Source organism: Monodon monoceros, unplaced genomic scaffold (genome assembly GCF_005190385.1).
Source record: "Monodon monoceros isolate NGI ecotype Baffin Bay Population unplaced genomic scaffold, NGI_Narwhal_1 Super_Scaffold_3, whole genome shotgun sequence".
Classification (NCBI taxonomy): Eukaryota; Metazoa; Chordata; class Mammalia; order Artiodactyla; family Monodontidae; genus Monodon; species Monodon monoceros.
In genome coordinates this window covers 64,042,376-64,061,776 of record NW_021703780.1, presented here as the reverse complement: position 1 = coordinate 64,061,776, position 19,401 = coordinate 64,042,376, and the positions used below count along the sequence as shown (strand labels likewise).

General features: G+C 47.5%; 3 protein-coding genes across 8 annotated transcripts in view; 2 read left to right on the top strand and 1 right to left on the bottom strand.

Annotated features, from left to right (window-relative positions):
* Nucleotides 1-4,591, top strand: part of USP4 (ubiquitin specific peptidase 4) — a 49,390-nt gene extending 44,799 nt beyond the window's left edge. For all 3 annotated transcript variants that reach the window (XM_029241662.1, XM_029241661.1, XM_029241666.1), the window contains 4 exons: nucleotides 24-173; nucleotides 1,188-1,291; nucleotides 3,814-3,902; nucleotides 4,295-4,591. In XM_029241662.1, the coding sequence (XP_029097495.1) occupies nucleotides 24-173; nucleotides 1,188-1,291; nucleotides 3,814-3,902; nucleotides 4,295-4,453 (502 nt within the window). In that variant the 3' untranslated portion in view covers nucleotides 4,454-4,591. The remainder of the gene's footprint in view (nucleotides 1-23; nucleotides 174-1,187; nucleotides 1,292-3,813; nucleotides 3,903-4,294) is intronic.
* A 663-nt stretch (nucleotides 4,592-5,254) lies between these two features.
* CUNH3orf62 (chromosome unknown C3orf62 homolog) lies at nucleotides 5,255-18,413 on the top strand. 4 transcript variants are annotated; one of them, XR_003796536.1, is made up of 5 exons: nucleotides 5,255-6,302; nucleotides 7,139-7,230; nucleotides 8,225-8,486; nucleotides 11,550-11,709; nucleotides 17,813-18,413. XR_003796536.1 is itself a non-coding variant. In XM_029241671.1 (4 exons), exons 1-4 carry the CDS (start codon nucleotides 5,614-5,616, stop codon nucleotides 11,629-11,631), a joined length of 1,125 nt encoding a protein of 374 aa, XP_029097504.1. In that variant the 5' UTR covers nucleotides 5,255-5,613; the 3' UTR covers nucleotides 11,632-13,798. The 4 variants fall into 4 exon arrangements, 2 of the variants coding, with proteins under 2 accessions (XP_029097504.1, XP_029097506.1); XR_003796537.1 differs by having other exon boundaries at nucleotides 11,550-12,266; XM_029241671.1 differs by lacking the exon at nucleotides 17,813-18,413 and having other exon boundaries at nucleotides 11,550-13,798.
* CCDC36 (coiled-coil domain containing 36) overlaps nucleotides 15,273-19,401 on the bottom strand; it is a 28,044-nt gene continuing 23,915 nt past the window's right edge. The window contains exons 6-7 of the mRNA XM_029241670.1: nucleotides 17,792-17,895; nucleotides 15,273-17,447 (exon numbers count right to left, since the gene is read on the bottom strand). Of these exons, the coding sequence (XP_029097503.1) occupies nucleotides 16,302-17,447; nucleotides 17,792-17,895 (1,250 nt within the window). The 3' untranslated portion in view covers nucleotides 15,273-16,301. The remainder of the gene's footprint in view (nucleotides 17,448-17,791; nucleotides 17,896-19,401) is intronic.

The following is a 19,401-nucleotide window of genomic DNA, read 5'->3' as shown; positions in this document are numbered from 1 at the left end:
TAAGTGGAGGTTTCTCTTTTCAGGTACTGTCCCAACTGTAAGAAGCATCAACAGGCCACAAAGAAGTTTGACCTGTGGTCCTTGCCGAAGATTCTGGTGGTCCACCTCAAACGCTTCTCCTACAATAGATACTGGAGGGACAAACTTGATACAGTTGTGGAATTCCCAGTCAGGTGCGTCCCTGGGCTGCACTGTTATTTTTGGGAAAATTAAAAAACAGGCAGACAATCTGGGCACTGATTGGCAGAGTGTTTTGCTGCCAAAGACTTTTCTGCGTTAAGGTGTGTGTGTTGCTAGGCTCTGAGAAGTTAGACTTTGGCTCACTTCCCCTCCGTGTCTGTAGGGAAAGGACTCTCTAGTAGAAGCACTTCCTCTCTCGAGTCCCTTACGCAGCCTAACTGAACTGGTCTTCCCATCTGTCATTGGTCCCAGGGAGCCCAGGCTCAGTAGAGCAGCACAAGGACATGCTGTACCTCGTTAATGCAGGGGCACAAGGAACCAGAGAGTAATCTGCTGGGGAGAGTTGGATTTTTGGGGGTGCAGATCCACCACAGTCCTGTCCCTGGGGCAGGGACTGAGACTGGCTGTCTACTAGTGTCCTCTTAGGCCCCAGGGTACAGAGTATAAGTGACACAGGCAAGTCAGTCAACAAGGTAGGAGTCCCCCCACAATATGCAGATTTAAAAATGCTTTTTGGGGGATGGGGGATGGGTAGATAGTTACATGAAGTATAGACATGTCAACGGGAGGACCTAGGTGGTGGGTGTATACATGTTTGTTGTAAAATTCTTTTTTTCTGTATGTTTGAAATTTTCAAAATAAAACGTTAGGGAAAAAAGCTTTTGGGGGCCTATTTTGGTATTTAGCTTAAATTTTTATGGCACTAATTAGTAATTCTGATAGTAACAGCCATTTTTACAAAGTTGCTGCAGCCCTCGTGTCTGCCCAGAGCCTTCTTTGACATTTGGTCTCGGCTAAGGCTTCTCTTTTCCAGTCTGAACATGTCAGTGGTCAGAACAAGACCCCAGGGCTCCTTCTGTCTGGACTGTTCATTCGTTCCTTCTGCACTTAGTTTCTGAGGGCCTCCCTGTGTTATAGCCTGTTGCATGAAAGGGGTTGCTGGGTTGCTCTGACTTCTTTCTCTGAGTTTAATGTATTAAAGGGTTATTTTTGTTTTCTTTGCTCAGAGCTCTGAACATGTCTGAGTTTGTCTGTGACCTGTCAGCCAGGCCTTATGTGTACGACCTCATTGCCGTGTCCAATCATTATGGAGCCATGGGGGTTGGCCACTGTAAGTACTGGAATCTGCTTCCTTCTGAGATGTTGAAATGCCCATGGCCAGTCATCTTTCACCAGCCTATCCCTGTGTGCCAGGCATTGCCCTAAGCACTTAACTTACACAGCTCCACGGGCCTCAGGTTGCGGGCTTTTTCCATATTGCTGCCCTTCAATTTTTCTGGTAGGATGGTGGTTCATATTCTTTAATCCAATAATCCACCTCTGGGAAACCTAAGGAAATTACTTGACTTTGGGGGAAAGCTTCATGTGCAAAGATATTCACCTACTTATAATAGTGAAAAATTAGTATTATTTATAATAGTGGAAAATTAATAATAGCATTGGTGATCAACCGTTGGCACTTCTGTCCATCGATTTCATGGAAGAGTACACAGTCATTGCAAAATAAAATTAATAATAACATGGGGAAATACCCATGGTATGTTAAGGGAAAACAGCTACACAAAATTGCATCATTACAGAAAGTAGTATCACAACTACATTGAAACAAAAGACAGAGAAACTATGATAGGAGGGGGGGAAAGCCTAGGAGGAGAGAGACCAAAATGTTAATTTTTTCTTTGTTCTACTTTATTTTCCAAAATTTCTATAATGTGTAGGTTTATCTTCACTTTTATACTTTTACTAGTTTATTTTGTTACTTGTTTATGGAAAGGTTTTAGTGATGTTGAAGTGAGGAGCTGGGTTTCCTCATCTCTCTTCTATTGCATCTGCACCATGATAACTGCCACTACACCCAGTGTCAGGACCCCAAGAGATGATACCATGGGAGGTGTCAGTTCCATTTACACTCACAGTGGATTATGGAACTGCCCTAAACCCCAGTCTTCTCTTCTATACTGATAAGCTTTTTCTGTTGGCCCAACAGTCTGTTCTCCTGCCTCTCCATTCTTACCATATCACCTCTTGCCTTTAGATGGCTGCTCAGTCTCCAGCCCTCAGGTCTACATTCCAGGCCATTAGAAGAAGAGGAAAAAAGGGCATGACCTTCCCTTTTAAGCAGATCTCCCAGAAGTCCCCCTCAACTCCTCTACATACAGCTCATTGGCTATCACTTGGTCACAGGGCTACCATCTAGCTGTAGGAGAGGATGGGAAATAAAAATGTGCCTGTTTGAAAATTGGGGCTCTACTGGAGTGGCTATTAGCAATCTCTGATCATATCATATCCTGCAGCACTTACTCTTCTCTAACTTTTTTCTCCCCAAAGTAATTTCACTATCTATATTCATGCATACTGGACACATGTATTCATTTTTAACTTCCATTTTAGCATCTAAACACTGCTAGGGCAGGTTACTTAGCCTCTTTATGCTTCAGTTTCCTCATCCAGGTTAGGCTTCAGTTTCGTCATCCAGGTTAGGCTGGTTATGTGCAGGTCCACATTGGGTCCACAGTTGGAACGCCACGATTGAGAGCCACCATTGCTATTGTTATGCCAAGCATGGACAGCGGGGACATGCCCTTGGCACCTTCTCTGTCACTTTGTCCCATGTCGTCCACCACCACTTGGTGCAGTAGGCACTGCAGTGAGTAATGGTTAAACAGCTTAAAAAAAACCAGCTTGCCAAAGCCACACAGCAGGTTGAGACTGGAAACCAAATCTCCATCAGATTCTGTTGTTTCTGAGAGTCTGGGTGGAGCAGGGATTGGGTATTGCTGCTGGGATTCCTGTTGTAAACACATCCTGCTTCGAAATAGTGTAAAATCAAAACTGGAAGTGTTGGCTGTGGGAAATGCTTGCCTGGTGTGGGGAAATGCTTGGCCCGGTGTGAGGAATTGTTATCCAGCCGCAGATTCTTGACTCACAGTTTCGAAGGCAGATATATTTAAGTTTTCTTGTTCACATCCCAGCTTTGCAAACCCAAACACCCAATGTGTCCCTCTCTGGGATTATCCCACAGGCTCCAGAGGCAGTGAGAGGCAGTAGTAGCCAACCATCTGCCTGGATGAAGTGGGGGAGTTTGACTTGGCATGTTTTTGAGAACTGTTGTTTTGTTTAAATCTTAAAGTATCAGCTCCTTTTAAGTATCCCCTGACTCTGGGTTATTGCTCATAGCCACCCTGAAGATTGACACTGGATTCCTCTATTTTTTGGATTAGTTTTCCAAAATTACAGTTTAAAGCCTTGGTTCCCAGCAGCTCCATTTTTACCCTTTTAGTGCTTTTTTGAGAAGGAACAGATTTTTTTTTTAACATCTTTATTGGTGTATAATTGCTTTACAATGGTGTGTTAGTGTCTGCTTTATAACAAAGTGAATCAGCTATACATATACATATATCCCCATATCTCTTCCCTCTTGCGCCTCCCTCCCTCCCACCCTCCCTAGGAACAGGGTTTTTTTTAAAGGATGAGTTATCTTTTGGTTGTTAGGACACAACCTATAAATTACTTTTAATTTCAGACTCTGTTTGTTTCATGTTTTGGAATTGTGTTGCTGTTGAGTGCCACTGTAATGAGCTAGCCACATTAGCTCTCTTGGTGACCGGCTAGAGTATTCTCTTGCTTTGGCAGACACTGCGTACGCGAAGAACAAACTGAACGGGAAATGGTATTACTTTGATGATAGCAGTGTGTCCCTGGCCTCCGAGGATCAAATAGTGGTGAGTAGGCCCTAATACCTGGTTCCCACCCTTACCTTTAGGGATTAGAGCTGGGAAAAGTCTTCCGGGCTAGTTGGTCATTTAGTCATCCTGCTGGGACAGTGGAAGCAAGGTGTGGTAGAGAAAGAGTTGGCTGCCATTCCTTATGGGACCCTTCCTAAATGAGATGCTCAACTCTCCTCGGGGTCTGTCACATGGCCTTTCCCCACTCCCTGGGGAGGGTCAGCATGAGCCAGCCTCAGGTAGAAGGGTTTTCACGGTCACTTCAGTGTGTGGCTGCACAGGGCAAGACGGCGGATCCCTGAGAGTGGTGTGTTTTGAACAGAGAGAAAAGCTGTGGGGGAATGGGTGATTTTTCCAACCAGTGAATGGATGCCCCTCTTGTGTTTTAGACGAAAGCAGCTTATGTGCTGTTTTACCAGCGGCGAGATGATGAGTTGTATAAGACGACTTCACTCAGTTTTCCTGGATCCTCTGATGGAGGGACGAGACCAGGCAGCTTACAGCAGGGCATGGGGGATGATGAGACTTGCAGCATGGACACCAACTGATGCTGCCTCAGTGACCCTGCACCACAGCACCGGTGCAGTCCCTCAGGAGAACACCTTTGACACTGAAGACTTGCTAGTGTTCCGTCTAAAAACCGGATGAGGAAATTCTTTCTTTTATGAGAAAAAAAAAAAAAAAAAGGGTTATGTTAGGCTGAATTATTTTTCTTTTTATACAGGTGGTGAGAAATTTCTGTAAAACCTCGTGGAGCTGCAAAGTAGGGGTCGGGAGGGGGGGCACATAATGGAGTATGTCTGATGGATTCCAGAGAACGGAGAGGAACACACTGTCATTGAGTTTGGTGTGGCCATGAAGACCTGCCACAGGCTGGTGAATGATTACTGTTCCCCCCAGTAGTCTCCCCACAGTAAATGAAGCCTCGACTAAATGATGTCATCCCCTTCTCCCTTGCTGTGCACTGAGATGGGTTTATAATACCCTAAAAATTAGCCACCAAAGCCCATTTCTGTTTCCCTTTGTGTCATCTTGGAATATCCAGCTTTCTTCTCCCTAATGAAATGAAGATGCTTGGTGTTGGGGTTTCCTGCCCCTCCGTCTCCTGTGGAACCTAGCAGTTCTGTTATGTCCCCCAGCATCCTTGATGAATTGATACCCCTCTGGCACTTTTATTAGATATCACTTGGAAGTTGGTACACTAAACCGCTGGGTACTGGGTCGCGTCCAGTCGTTTCTCTCCCTGTTGGCTCGAGAATGGGAACCTTCCTGGGCTTGGGAAGGGCTCCCGTTCTCGCTGCTGACTTCCGTTAGAAGTGAGATCCCCGCCCCTCCAGACGATTTTCTTTCGGCGGTCTGGCCTCCGCATGCCTGCCCGGCCGCACTCCCAGGGCCGTTGTCTTTGTCGCGGGGAGGCCTGAGACCACTGTCCCCTTCGTGCGTGGGGCCCTTGCTCCCCCTTGCGTTGGTTCAAAGAACAAGGTCATCTGGGCTTTTCTTGTCTGACCTTTAACCTGAGCCGTGGGGGTTGGGTCTGTCAGTCGCGGGCACACGCGATCGATGAGGACGTGCGCGACGACCGTTGGTAGGGGCGGTGGTGCGGGAGCGCCGGCTGCTCGGTGAGGACCCGGCTGTGGGTCTCCGCTCGGGAGCTGGCCGCTGGGTGGGGCCGGGCTGGAGCCTGCGACCGAAGGGGCTGCGGGCTGGGATGAGGGGCCCGGAGCCGGGGGAGGGGGGGTGGTTCCGGCTCCATTGCCGATTCCTCCCTCCCGGAGAACCGCGGGCCGCACCTGACCCCGCGGAGGAAAAAGCGCCGGGAGTGGGCGTTTCCCCGCTCTCCGACCCATGGTGTGGGTCAAACTTAAGGAAATTGTGGCAAATACTCCATTTGGGGGTGGTTTACAACCTCATCTGTAACATTATTTTCACGTTGCTGTGTGCATTTCCAGTGTATTGTATAATAAAGACATGGTCGCTTTTAGGGGAGATGTCTGAAAAACTGAGAAGATGCAGAAAGGAGCTGACTGCAGCCATTGACCGGGCCTTTGAAGGACTCAGTCATTCCCAGGAGTGCTCAGGCATGCAGAGGCAGGAGCTGGACGCTGCGCCGCTTTCTTTCCCCTTGCCCATGCACAGGCTCCTCTGCAGGAGGCACCCGCTGGCAGCCTGCTCCTCTGCGGCTCCTTTCTCTCCTGTCCCGTTTGCTCCTGGGAATGAGAGCCCTGCCTTTGCACCAAACCACGAACCCGTGAGTGCAAAGACACGTGCTCTATGCCCCAAAAGAAAACCTCTGACCAGCAAGGAAAACATATCGATGCATTCCTCGATTTTGGCACCTGAAAGACAGTTTTGGAGAGCGGCAGGAGATGGGGAGAACTGGAGAAAAGACAGTCTAAGGTGATTCCAATCTGAATAGTTTAATAGCTATAATTAGGGTTATCTCATATCTGAAAAAATTGTTGAAAATCCTAAATTGAATCCATAACACTACTCTTGCCTCCCCTCTGAAGCTCTAAGACTTTATTTGGAAAGTTTGTAAACGTTCTTCAGAAAGTGTGTGTGTGTGTGTGTGTATGTGTGTGTGTGTGTTTGGTTTGAGGGGGTGAGGGGTCTTGGATGTCTAACCAGTCATGGAAACCACTCTGCAGTACCAAAAGGGGTAGTGAATGTTAAAGAACCTAGTTTTAAAAGTCATCTTATTTTTTGTACTGCAGAAACACATATCTTAATTCCAGTGTTTTTTTCCCCAAACTGGGGAGAGGCGGATCAATGGCTGGGCCCTGACTTCACCCTTGCTTCTGCTCCCCTTCCTCACCCCAGAGCTTTTTAGGCTTTCCCTGGGATAAGGTCTTCCCTAGACCTTTTCTTCTCCCAGGTAGCTGCAAACTGCCTCATCCTAGGCACCTTGATTTGAAGCAAGGAGGACCATATGCGCTGAAACTTCAAGGTTCTGCCATCTTGGTTGCTCTGTAGTCAGAGACTGAAGAAGCCGTTTAATCATTTCAGTTCTACAAATATTTGTGCTCATATTCACAAACATTAATGGGCATTATGATGCTTTTAGTCAACTTCACTGATTCAGTGGTTCCCAGTCATCCTCTAATCACAGCATAAATGACAATTTAAAGTACGAGTGTTTGTCTTTAAGATTATCTAACACTGCATTCCCCTCCAGTATTTTCTTGAAAGAGGATCTAATCCCTCACCTTTTTCTTTTCACCTGGGGGCTGCAGGAAAGATATGGAGAAAGACTTGAAGGTTAAGTCAAACATGCCACTCAGCAGTTCTAGCCAAGAGGTCACAAAGGATTTGCTTGACATGATCGGTGAGTACAGAGGGCTGGTCCATCCTCTCTCTGGAAGGATAGGTTCTTCACACAGGCCCCTGAGTCAGCAAGCATCTTATAAAAAAAAATTCTTATTTCTTTTCCACTGGCTTGTTAGATTTGTTTTGCTCACAGCAGAGAGCCTTCATGGAGCTGATAACCTGGGGGAGTTACACATCAGTCAAGTCACTTCATAAATGTACAGTTAGAGTGAATCCTTGGAGGCCAGGGACAGCAGCCCCTGTTGGTGGATGAGCTTAGATGTGAAGGAAACAGGGCATAGGCAGAGATGGGGGTAGGGGTAGAGGAGAGTAGTCCAGCTGGGGGGGCATTAATACAAGATTAGAAGAAAAGTTAGAAGCCAAAAACTCCCCTATAATTCCACCATCCACCACAAAGGCAGCCACTGTTAACACAGTGCTGTATACCCTGTCATAGATACTTTTTCTACACACACGTCTGTATATTCTGTGTGTGGACTATGTTTTTTTAAAAGCTATTTTATTTTTAGCTTTTTTTTTCTCATTTTTTGGCCACGCCACACAGCATGTGGGATCTTAGTTCCGCGATCAGGGATCGAACCCGTGCTCCCTGCACTGGAAGCTCAGAGCCTTAACCGCTGGACCGCCAGGGAAGTCCCAGCAGGCAGCATTTTGATACCCAAAAGATCCCATTTTTCTCACACTGTGTCTTGTACCCACAGGTCAGGGAGTAGTTTCTTGAGGGCTGGAACAAACACATGCATCTCCGTATCCTCCCACTTAAACCCTCCTTGGAAACCAAGGAGATGGTTGGGGCTCAATAAATACCTGAGCTAGGAAGGGGGGCACCAAGCCCATGTTAGAATGTGGCAGCCTGCCAGCCCCGGGGGCAGGAACACCGGCTTTGTAGAGTCCTCGGAAATGGCCGCCCATTTGTGGTTTTTAACTTGTGCCTGAAATGTCTTAAGAAACCTCTCACTGGAATTGTAATGCTGAATGTTTTTATTTTTAAGACCATACAGGCATCCAAACTATTGAAGAATTGGCTGGAAAACTAGAATTTGAAAATGAGTTGAACCGTGTGTGTGGTTGCTGTGAAGATTCGCCCTTCAAGGCGGAAGCCTGGGCCCTGCTGGTGGACGAGAGCCCTCAGGAAGCCTCGGATGCAGACCCTGGCGGCCTCAAGCAGGCTTTCTATGATCACAATATCGTGGAGACTGTTCTGGACTTGGAAGAGGACTACAATTTGCTGACCTCTTTTAAATACCGAATTGAGTAAGGACAGTTGACTTCAGCTTTGATTCTTTACAGCAGGAGTCTGATGTTAGGGCGTCTGTGCAGGGCAGTCACAGTTGTCATCAGGGGCCACATTCTTCAGAGGCTTGGCAGAATCTGAATTACCCCAATCTTTTTAACTTCCAGTTGTGTCCCTTCTTGAGCTGAGAGCCCAGTTTGTTTGTTTAATTCTGTTGCTCTGAAGTGTTTCTTTTTTTTTCACCTTTTTTTTTTTAACATCTTGACTGGTTTATTGATTGATGTTCAATATACCCAGAACCCAAGGCAGGTGCAGGTCTTGGGCCTCTGCTGTGTGTCTTCATGTTCTTTTCCATGGACCCCTGATAAAGTACGGGGGCCACAACCAGCATGGGCTTTCTGTACCCCTGGGACCAGCCCATCCCAGGCCAGCTCAGCCTGTATGGAGGAACTGGCGTCAAGATGGACCTTGGCCCCAGACCCTCTGCCATATTTGCGCACTTTGCACACAAGGCTGCCTGTCCCCTGCACGGGCCTCATGCCCTCTTCGTGTCCAGACCCTCAATCCCTCCATCCTTGCCCCTGCCCAGCTCAAAGCCCTCTGCAAAGGCCTCCTACTTGTGTCAGAGGGGCTGGTAGCATCCCTTATTAGGTTTCCTGGGCTGGAGCCAACCCTCCACCACAGCTTGAGAGAAAGGACATCATCAGAAATTATTTGGACAGATCTCTCAAAACCATGATGTTCTTTCAGGAAACCTAATAAGCTGTTGGGCAAGGTATCATGCCTCCCAGAAGCTGAGTCTAGGAAGTGCCCGCCTCCTAGGCATAGGGGAGTATGGGGGTAAGGAGTCTGGTGCAAAGCTGTTGTAAGACCCAAAACTCAAACCAAGGAGCTGGGAGGAAGTCCCAGGGGCCGAGGACCCCCCACCAGTCCATATTTTAGGCTAGTGATCCAGCATAGGGCAGGCTGCAGAGCTGGCATCACCCCTTTACTACAGGTCTGGAGATTCCTCTGGGCCCCCAGGTAGAGACCTTGCATCTACTCCATAGCTGTGTGAGACTGGGCACTTGCCTGCCCCTGAGAACTAGCCTCCGGCCACTTCATGGGACAGGCCTCCGCTGGGGGGTAGAGGGCAGGACTGGCTAACCAGAGGCTCCTTCCAAGCCACCGTACACTCACTCCCTGCAGCAGATAATAAACATCACAGATTATGGAATTGGGGTTCACTTTCTATTCCCTGAATAGGAGAGACAGGAGCAAATAAGAAGAAATGCTCACAGCTTGTGGCCATCTGGAGGGAGAGTTGTCAGGCTACTTGATATTCAAAAAACCAGGTCTCCCAACAGTGAGTTCCAAATAATATGCCTTGATGTAGATACTCTCCCACAGAGGATGTGGGGCTTAATCCTCATCTCCCCCAACCCCTGCCTGTCACCACCCCTTGAGGATGAGCTGAACTTAGTGACTCGCTTCCAAGGAATAGAGCTGGGAAAGGGAAAGATAGTAGATTACATGGAGAAGCCTGGCAGACACCACTTAACCAAGTGATGAAGATGAGCACCACCCGTGCTGTCCTGTGCATGTCACCCACCCCTGACAGGATACGATGAGAAGGGTGCTTCATTTCCATGGTATTCCTACCAAAACCTCCCAGCCCCAATCTAATTGTGAGACAAACATCAGATGAACCCAGTTTGGGGGATATTCTACAGGATACCTGGCCAGTACTCAAGACTGTCAAGGTCATTAAAAACAAGGAAAGACTCAAAATCTGTCACAGAGCAGCGGACACTGAGGAGACACAATGACTAAATGCAGTGCGGTGTCCTGGATTGTGTCCTGGAACAGAGAGAGGACATTAATGGAAAAACGGATCAAATCTAAATACAGGCTCAAGTTTAGTTAATATGGTTATTAGTTTCTTAGTTTTGACAAGTATGCCACAGTTATGCAAGATGTTAACATTAAGAGAAGCTGGGTGAAGGATATATTTGAACTTATTGTCTTTGCAACTTTCCTGTAAATCTGAATTTATTGCAAAATTTAAGATGTATTTATTTGTTTTAAAAATGCAGTTGATCCCAAGTTTGTGAAATGTGTGTATGAGCACACATGCAGAAAACTGTTATGGAGGAACAAGGAGGGTTTAGGTCTTTTTCTTGTCTGTATTTTTAAATTTATCTGCAGCTGACATGTGTCACTTCTGTAGAAAAAAGAAATTAGAGTTGTTTTTTAAAACCCTCATGTTCAACCAGCCATGGGCATCCCTCACCAGAAACCTGCCCAGAGGTGACCTTCACAGTTTCCAGGAACTGGTGCAGGTCCAGGGCCTGCCAGTGGGTGCTCAGCAGGACCCTGACAAGGGGGTCGCCCTTCCCTGCGGGTGCTGGACCCTCAGGGCCAGAAACTCTGGGTCTCACAGAGCTGTTTCTCAGCACTCAGTGCTGGGAATGGGGATCTAGCCCTAACCCTGCAAGACTGAAATGAGAGGATTTTTCTTCTGCCTGCAGCAGAGACTGTGGCCCTTGGGAATGAGGGCGGAGCCCGGGGTAGAGGTGGGGTAGGAGGGAGGGGTCAGGTTTTCCCTGGCTGGATAGACAAATATACCTCTGTTTTAGCAAAGCCTTTATGTGAAAATTCAGATTTACCAAAAGGGCTAATTCATCCTGGAATCCTTAAATGAGGAGCTTTTCCTCACTGTAGAAACACAGCTATTTAGTAAAACAGGTGAGCCCTGAGCCTCTGGCATGCCAGTCCCAGAGTAGCTGGGGTGGCCATGTGGTCATTTCCCTGGTGACACCCACTCTTGTCTCTGCATCCCTGGCTCCCCAAGGTGCCCAAAGGACACTTTTCCTGCCTTTGTCATCTGCTTCAGGGTGGCGGGCAGATGTGTGCTTCTCTGCACAGAGCAGGGGTTTGAGGAGTTAGTCTCTAGGGATTTAGCTGGAGGAATAAAAGGAGCCTGGAACATTTTTTGCCTAGAACATTTATTTTAATAAACTTGGGACCAAAGATTTATTGGGGAGACATTGATGTTTGAGAAACTAAAAATGTTTTATGTCATTCGGTTCTCTCCCCCACAGTTCATCTTGGAAAGCCAAACAATCCCTGAATTGTTTCCGTGGAAACACCAAACTGCAATTTGGATTAGCAGAATCAAAATAGAAACAAGGCAGCTTCAAGAATAAATAGGAGCTTTGGAACCTGCTAGTCACCAACTGCCAGTTCAAGCTACAGCACAAGGCATGTGAGAAGCTGGGCCCATCCAGTTCTATAAGGAAGGGTTTCCAGGTCCCCTGGCTACATGCTGCCGGGTCAATGCCAAAGTCACTAGAAACCAGCTCTGTCTGCATACTGGTAGACTTGTAACAATACTTAATGTAGGAGCTGGTCTGTAGAAGCTAGGAGAGGCTGGGGGTCTGGAGGGAAAGTGGGGGGAAGAAGGGACAGGAAAAAGGAGAGATGAGTGAATGCCGAGTGAAGTTCCAGCAAGGAGCAGAGGCCACAGCTGAGGCCTGAGAGTACAGCAACAGTTCTTTCAAGAGGACAATTCAAGGGATTTCCCCAGTGGTCCAGTGGTTGGGACTCCGAGCTTCTACTGCAGGGGGCGCGGGTTTGATCCCTGGTCAGGGATCTAAGGTCCCACATGCCACGCAGTGTGGCAAAAAAAAAAAAAGACAATTCAAGTGTGGCCAAGGGCTGGAAACAGTGACCCTATCCTCAGCCCCATCTGGATTGCAATGTTCCTCACATTCCTGTCTAGCAACACAGGTCTAGACTGGAGTCTGAAATCTTGCCAGGTAAGCTCTGGGGGCACTTGTGGTCAGTAAGCACCTGCTTCTGTGTAGCTCCAGCCAGCACAATCAGGCATGCAAGCCTACCTTCTCATCTCTGAGTCTCAGGGTTCCCTCCCCCTACCTACTGCTCCCCTCACCAGGGGAATGGGGGAGGCATCTCCTGGCCCACCTGCCCTGGATCCTTGGCATTCTCCTGGACCCTGCACTTCCAATCCCAGGGAAGACTCCAAGGGGGTCAGGAGACAAGGAGGAGGGAGATAGATAACCTGGGGGACTTTTGCCCCTCACCTTTGCACCCAGGAATGTGCTGATAGGGCAGCAACACCATCCTGCCACTGGAGGAGTTGTGAGCTATTAATGATCAAAGAAATTGATGAAAAGGATTTGCAAAAGAGGCCAATCTCCCTCCTCCCTCTAACTGAGGCACAAGACGTTTAACATGGCAGTGAAGGCCAGTGAACTAGGCAAGCAAACCAGGGAGGCCACTGCACCTGATTATGGGTAGTTATTGGAAAGGCTGTCATCTAGAGACAACCTGAGACTGGTAATTTGCTTTCTCCCTGGAGTATGTGGGAGAACATTAATATTTTAGGTTCCAGCTAAATATTTATAGAGGGAACAAAGTTTTACTCAGGAAATCTGTTTGACAGTGGATTCCAGCCCTAGTGGGGAGGACTTTCCATGCTAGGCCAGCTGGAAAATGCCTGATTTGATGAAGAGTTTTGGCCTAAGGCCTGGCATGAAAAACAATTGCAGAACTACGTTCAGCTCTTGTAGGAAACCACTATCTTTTTTGAGGGCTAAAAGTCTGTTGTTTTCTGGGCACTTTGGATGGGAGCTGGCCTGGGAGAGAGGAATGGGCATCTTATAGGAGATACGTCATCAGGAGCCCTTTGAAACGTCTGAGACAAAGAAGGGAAGTTGCAAAGGGATACCAGGGAGACCCAACTTTCGGGACAGGCTGCTAGGAGCTGTTTGAAAGATAAGCAAGAAATCCCTGCTCTCAGTAAGTATTTATCAAGTGTCTACTAGTGCCAGACACTCTCCTGGATGCTGAGGATACAGTAGGGACGAGGCAGATGCTGCTCTTGCTTCTGGAGTTTATATTCTACTGTGCGATGTGGGCAAACACAAAAATACTGATATATCATTTCAGATGGAACTGTATGAGAGAAATTAAAACAGGGTAAGGGAATGGGCAATGAGTAGGGTGAGCCCCTTCAGAAGAGGAGAGGTCAGGAAAAGGCCTCTCTGTAGGTGACATTTAAATTGATACTTGAATGTCAAGACAATTAGGTGCTGCAAGTGGCTTCACTTCCATCCTCAGACTGTAACTGGAGTTGTATAGAGGGAGGAGCCCCTAGGTGGGCCCTAGGCCGGTAGACCTCCCACCACATCCACCCCTGTGTGGCTACATACATCTCTATCAGCACCCAAAGAGCCAAAAATGTTGCGTGCTCCAGGGACGTGCCTGGGCTGTGTCATGCTCACCAAATTTGGCAGGAACACAATAGTTTAAAAAAAAAAAAGAAAAAGCCTTAGGAATAAAATAAGAAACAGAATATCCTTTCTGATGATTGCCAGAGACAGGCAGCATAATTTTAATTAACCCAGCCTTGTTAGGCGATAAATTTACTGCTCATTCTACAAAAACACCCAGCTCATGTAACACTGAGTCACTCTGATCTTTGACTTTAAACAAAATTAAATACTTTTTTTTTTTTTTTTCTTTTTTGCGGTACGCGGGCTCTCACTGCTGTGGCCTCTCCTGTTGCGGAGCACAGGCTCCGGATGCGCAGGCTCAGCGGCCATGGCTCACAGGCCCAGCCGCTCCGCGGCATGTGGGATCTTCCCGGACCGGGGCACGAACCCATGTCCCCTGCATCGGCAGGCGGACTCTCAACCACTGCACCACCAGGGAAGCCCCAAAATGAAATACTTTTGAAGAAATACAGGATTTCATAACTCACAGCAGAATCAAAGAACAGAGGGTCCTGCTTTGGCATTTCAAAGTTGGACAAGACCCTTCGATGAGAAGGCCACAGTCATAAATACTGGTGGAGTTCTCTCAACAGGGTCTCAACTGTGAAGTAAAATGACTAAACCTTTCAACTTAGAGTAATAAAACATTTCCAGATACAGATCCCTCTGATCTACAAGCCTCATGCTAACTGCTCCACAGTCACCTGTAGTCAGTTTGGGACGGGCTGGGCTGCTTCCTCCAGTGCCGTCCTTGCACAGGCAGAGAAAACCAGCAGGGAAGGCAGTGGAGGCTGGCAGAGGGCAGGGTGAACAGATATCCAGTGAGACCCACAGGGAGAGTAGAGGCCAGGGCACCCTAAGGCAGAGCCCAAGTCTGTACTTCCTAGGACTTGAAGAGAGAGGGCTGCTGCCATTGCCTGTGGCTGTAGACTGCAGGATGCCCTTGGTCTGGAAATGAGAGTGAAAGCACCTTAGGCTGGTTCCTGGTAGCCCTGCTGAAGGTGTCACAGGCAAATTAAACTCTCCCAGATTTTTGTGGGATACATAACCCTGAAAATAAAGAATATAAAAATAAGAAATCAGGAACCATTACTTTCTATAATGGCCCACACAGAAGCCCCATTTTCAGGAATTCCCTGGCGTTCCAGTGTGTAGGACTCAGCACTTTCACTGCCGTGGCCCAGTTTCAATCCCTGGCCAGGGAACTAAGATCCCCTGCAAGCTGTGTGGCACGGCCAAAAAAAAAACACCCCATTTTCAACCCTGTACTGGCTTGATAATAGGCAAATTCTGGAAGCTGTCCATCCATGAGGATTTTTACTTTCATAAAAAAAAGAAAAATCAGGGCTTCCCTGGTGGCGCAGTGGTTAAGAATCCGCCTGCCAATACAGGGGACACGGGTTCGAGCCCTGGTCTGGGAAGATCCCACATGCTGTGGAGCAACTCAGCCCGTGCACCACAACTACTGAGCCTGCGCTCTAGAGCCCACGAGCCACAACTACTGAAGCCCAAGTGCCTAGAGAAGCCACCGCAATAAGAAGCCCGTGCACCGCAACGAAGACCCAACACAGCCAAAAATAAATAAATAAAATTAAAAAAAAAAGAAAAGAAAAATCAGTTTGAGTAGGGTGTGGTTTATTCAAAATCATCTTAGGAGAAGCGTAAGGAATAAAAAGATGGTACACACCTTAAAAGTTTTATCTTTATTTTTTGATTTTTTTGTATTACAAAAGAAGTACATATATATTGCAAAAATTCAAAAACTTCAACAAGATATAATTAGAAAGCCAAAGTCTCATATAAGCGCACTGCTCTCCAGAAATGATACAGGGCCCACAGCCACTCTCATTAGCTTTAAAAGAGTGGTTGAAAACAGGACAGGGGAAAACGGCTAGAAAGAAAAATGGAACCGTGTGCCTGTGAAGAGTGTGGTTCCCGGCATTTGGTGCATGTCACCTCTCTTTTCTTGGTGGCTTTATATTTCTCTGTTCACAGGAAGTCTGACTTTGTGTGTGCCCTATAATATTTCCACTGACCAAAAAATGCAGATGCTCTCACAGCAAAACTGGATACAAATAATAATTTAAAAAAATCCTGAGGCCCAGAAAGATATTGGTCATGTGAAGGAAATGTTTGAAGACCAAAAATGTGTTTGGGAGACATCCTGCCACACCAAAAGTTTTGTGAGAGCCCTTCTGCTACTGGATATTCCATATGGAAGGCAGCCCTCCTTCTACCAAACACAACACCCTCCTCCTTATGCCCCACACCCAGGCTGCTGCCCCAGCTCTCACCACCACCTCTGCACACATTTCATTCCCCTAAATAAGGGTGTATTTATCCCTATGCTTTGTCATGGGCAGCACCTGGTACCCAGAATGCTGGATCTGCTCCCCAGCCCTGCACTGACCACCACTCCCTCCAAAGCATAGCCTCTGACCCTGAGGGATCCAGGCAGGCCTTTGGGAACTTTCTGCTGTTAGCCAGCACAAAGTTCTGTGATTTGTCTTTCCAGCTGAGACCAATAAACCATCAGCTGAATTCACTATGGGCTGGTCAGAAGCCATCATCACTGCTATCAAAACCCAGGTCATAGAGCATATTCTTCCTTGGCTCCTTGCACTGAGGGGGCTCTTTTCTGATGCTGAGGTCACTGAACCAGCTCATCTGTTGGTCCCCCTGGGAACTGTGAGAAAGCAGGCTGTTGTCTTGGGAAGCATGCCCACTGTACTGCAAGAGATTCCCTTGCACTGCCCTTGCTGTCTTACTGGGCATGACTCTTCGTCTCAGAGCAGAGCAGACTGGTTTTGTGGGGCTCCTGGGGCCCTGAAGATGCAGGGGCTGAGCAAGGGGTTCCTGCCACCCCTGGGGGGGCCTTTGTGGGATGGAAACTGGAGGGTGAGGATATTTAGAATTGGAAGCACAGGTTTTGCTTGGGGTTTGTTCTTGCTTCCTGGCTAGGAGCCTGCTTCTGGGGGCTTTCCTGGGATGCTGCTTCTTGCCTTTCCCCCCTCTTTCTACAGTTCTGCCTTTCTGTTCAGTCACCAACCTTTGTTCACAAGGGTTACACGAAAACATGCCTTTGGCTTGACATTTTTGGCAGGTGTTCTTAGTGCTGGTTGCAAAGTTGTTTAAATCCAGGGATATAAGCCGCGAAGCTCCTTGGGAAACCAGGTCCCTGTCTTCAGGCATCTTGTGGCCTAGGATGCCAGAGCCATCGTTCTCAGAGCCTGTTTTAGTAATAGCACAATTCTGGCAGTTAGTCTGCACTGCCTTGTCCTTGATTTGCCTGTTTCTTTTGCCAGTTCCAACTGCCAGCGGCACAGCCTCTTCTTGGAGAGCACTACTCTTTGCTCCCTCACCCCAGACGCCAGACTCCCCAGGCCTCAAGGAGCCCACACTAAGATTGCATGCAGCAGGGAGGGCCTGGGCCTGCCACATAACTCGTTCCTCAGAGGCATATTTCTCCTGCCTGGTGAAACTGAGGCTCTGGGCCAGAGGTGGTGAAGTCTGAGAAGCACTGTCCTTCACATGTCTGGGTATCCGAGAGACAGAGATCAATTGATTAAGCTCTGCTAGGACACTGGGCATATTCAGCTGGCCTAGCTGCTCATACAGCTGCTGGAAGTCCTTACTCTGCTGAGCAACTAAAACTTCAAAGTGCTTCAGGTTGGACTTCATTTCTATAAACTCTGCTTGTCTCTAAAGAAAGGCAATGAGAAAGAAGGGAGTTACGGACAGTGCAACTCAGAATGCACAATATAACATGTGAACAAAACAAAGGATGGGCCAGCAGATCAAAACCTTGTCCCTTGCTGGGTACTATACAGGGGATACATGGCTACACTCTGGAGCAGGGTCCCTAGGGTCCACATCATGCCAGAGAACCTTGGGAAAGGAAGCTGGCCTCTACCCTGGCCTGTTACCAAGGGGCCTGTGGTGGCCTCTGTTCTTGGCTGAAATTTGCAATTTTAAAGGTGTCTCTCTAGGTCTTAGTAACAAAGCCATAAAGACACTTGAGGAAAGGAGTCAGGGTCTACACTTACACCTTCTAATCTCTTTTGCAGCTCAAGGATGGCCTGTTCCATGTTGCATTTGTCCCGCACTCTTTCCAACACCAGATCACTCTGGGCCTTCGTGGTCTCTTGCACTAAATACAAAACAATGACAATTCACCACATGAAGACTATGGTATGCCCCACCCTGCCCAGGCCATAGTCGTGGAGAGGGAGAAGCTGGAACCCGGCACGGGCTACCAGGGCCTGCTCTGCCAACACCCAGAACTCTAACCATCCAGATCAGCCCTGGTGAGGAGAGAGAAAGCAAGAACAGGGTGGTTCCTCCACTGTCTCTTCTTCCCTCCCTCCCTGAGAACATCCTGGCCAAAGCAGACTCAACCTTAGCACCTGCTGGGGACTCTGAAACCTGCTGCCCAGATGATGGCACCAACGTCCTCTTTGGCCAGCCTTCTTGGCCCTGTCATCAGAGTGATCTTTCTAGAATGTAGATATGATCATGCCTCCTCTAAAATGGTCACTGGAACATTCAATGGTACCCCACAGGCTACTGGATGAAGTCCAAATCTTTCAATAAATTGGCTAACAAGACCCAGGCTCACTTCCCTTTGACTCACTATCCTCTGCATCTCTGAGTTCTGCCTAAGCAATCTCTCTTCCACCATTGGCTTTTTTTTTTTTTTTTTTTTTTTTGCGGTACAGGGGCCTCTCACTGCTGTGGCCTTTTCCGTTGCGGAGCACAGGCTCTGGACGCGCAGGCTCAGCGGCCATGGCTCACGGGCCTAGCCGCTCCGCGGCATGTGGGATCTTCCCGGACCAGGGCAAGAACCCGTGTCCCCTGCATCGGCAGGCGGACTCTCAACCACTGCACCACCAGGGAAGCGCTTCACCATTGGCTTTTGAACATGCTGTTCCCTTGGTTTATAGTACTCCTGCTTCCATCCCTCAGGAATGGGAGAAAAAAAAAAAAGGATCCTCAGAATGATGGTGAAGTCCTAAGAAGAGGACATAAAGCATAGCCTGCCCAATCTGGAGCTGGAGGCTGAGCTCCAGGCAGGACACCTCTAATGAAAAAGTGAAACAGAAAGACTCCCCAATGTGTTTGAACATATTAATTGGAGATTTACAGTTTTTTCTGAAGGTTTATTATCAGACACTGTGCTAGGTGCATGGAAACAATCTTGAACAAAACTACTTACATGAACTTTGCAGTCTTGAAGAAGAAAAAAATAACAAGTAAACAAACATGCACATTAATAAATGAAAATTGTGATAAGTGCTCTAATAGGAAATATAATAAAAATAAGAGGGTGGGGGCACCTACTTTAGATAAGGTCATCAGAGATAAGAGTCATGTAAGGTGAAACCAGAAAGATAAGGAGCAGCTAGCCCTGCAAAGATTAGGGAGAGGTTATTCAGCTAGAGGAAACAGCAAGTGCCAAAATTCAGAGGCAAGAAAGAGCCTGTGATGACTAGGAATAGACAAGCCAGTGTGGTCTTGGGGGAAAAAAAGTAAAAAGTGGTAAATTTTATGTTATGTGTATTTTACCACAATAAAAAATGTAAGAATTTTTTTAGAAAGCAAGTTTTCTATTACTTAACACAAGTTAAATTCCATGTGTCAAGCAATTAGAAAAAGG

Bases quoted from the DNA above. Each gene is read 5' to 3' on its own strand.
- CUNH3orf62 (XM_029241671.1), top strand. From the start codon at position 5,614: ATGAGGGGCCCGGAGCCGGGGGAGGGGGGGTGGTTCCGGCTCCATTGC. The intron at 7,231-8,224 runs GTGAGTACAGAG...TTTATTTTTAAG, and splicing joins GGATTTGCTTGACATGATCG to ACCATACAGGCATCCAAACT. The intron at 8,487-11,549 runs GTAAGGACAGTT...TCTCCCCCACAG, and splicing joins TCTTTTAAATACCGAATTGA to TTCATCTTGGAAAGCCAAAC.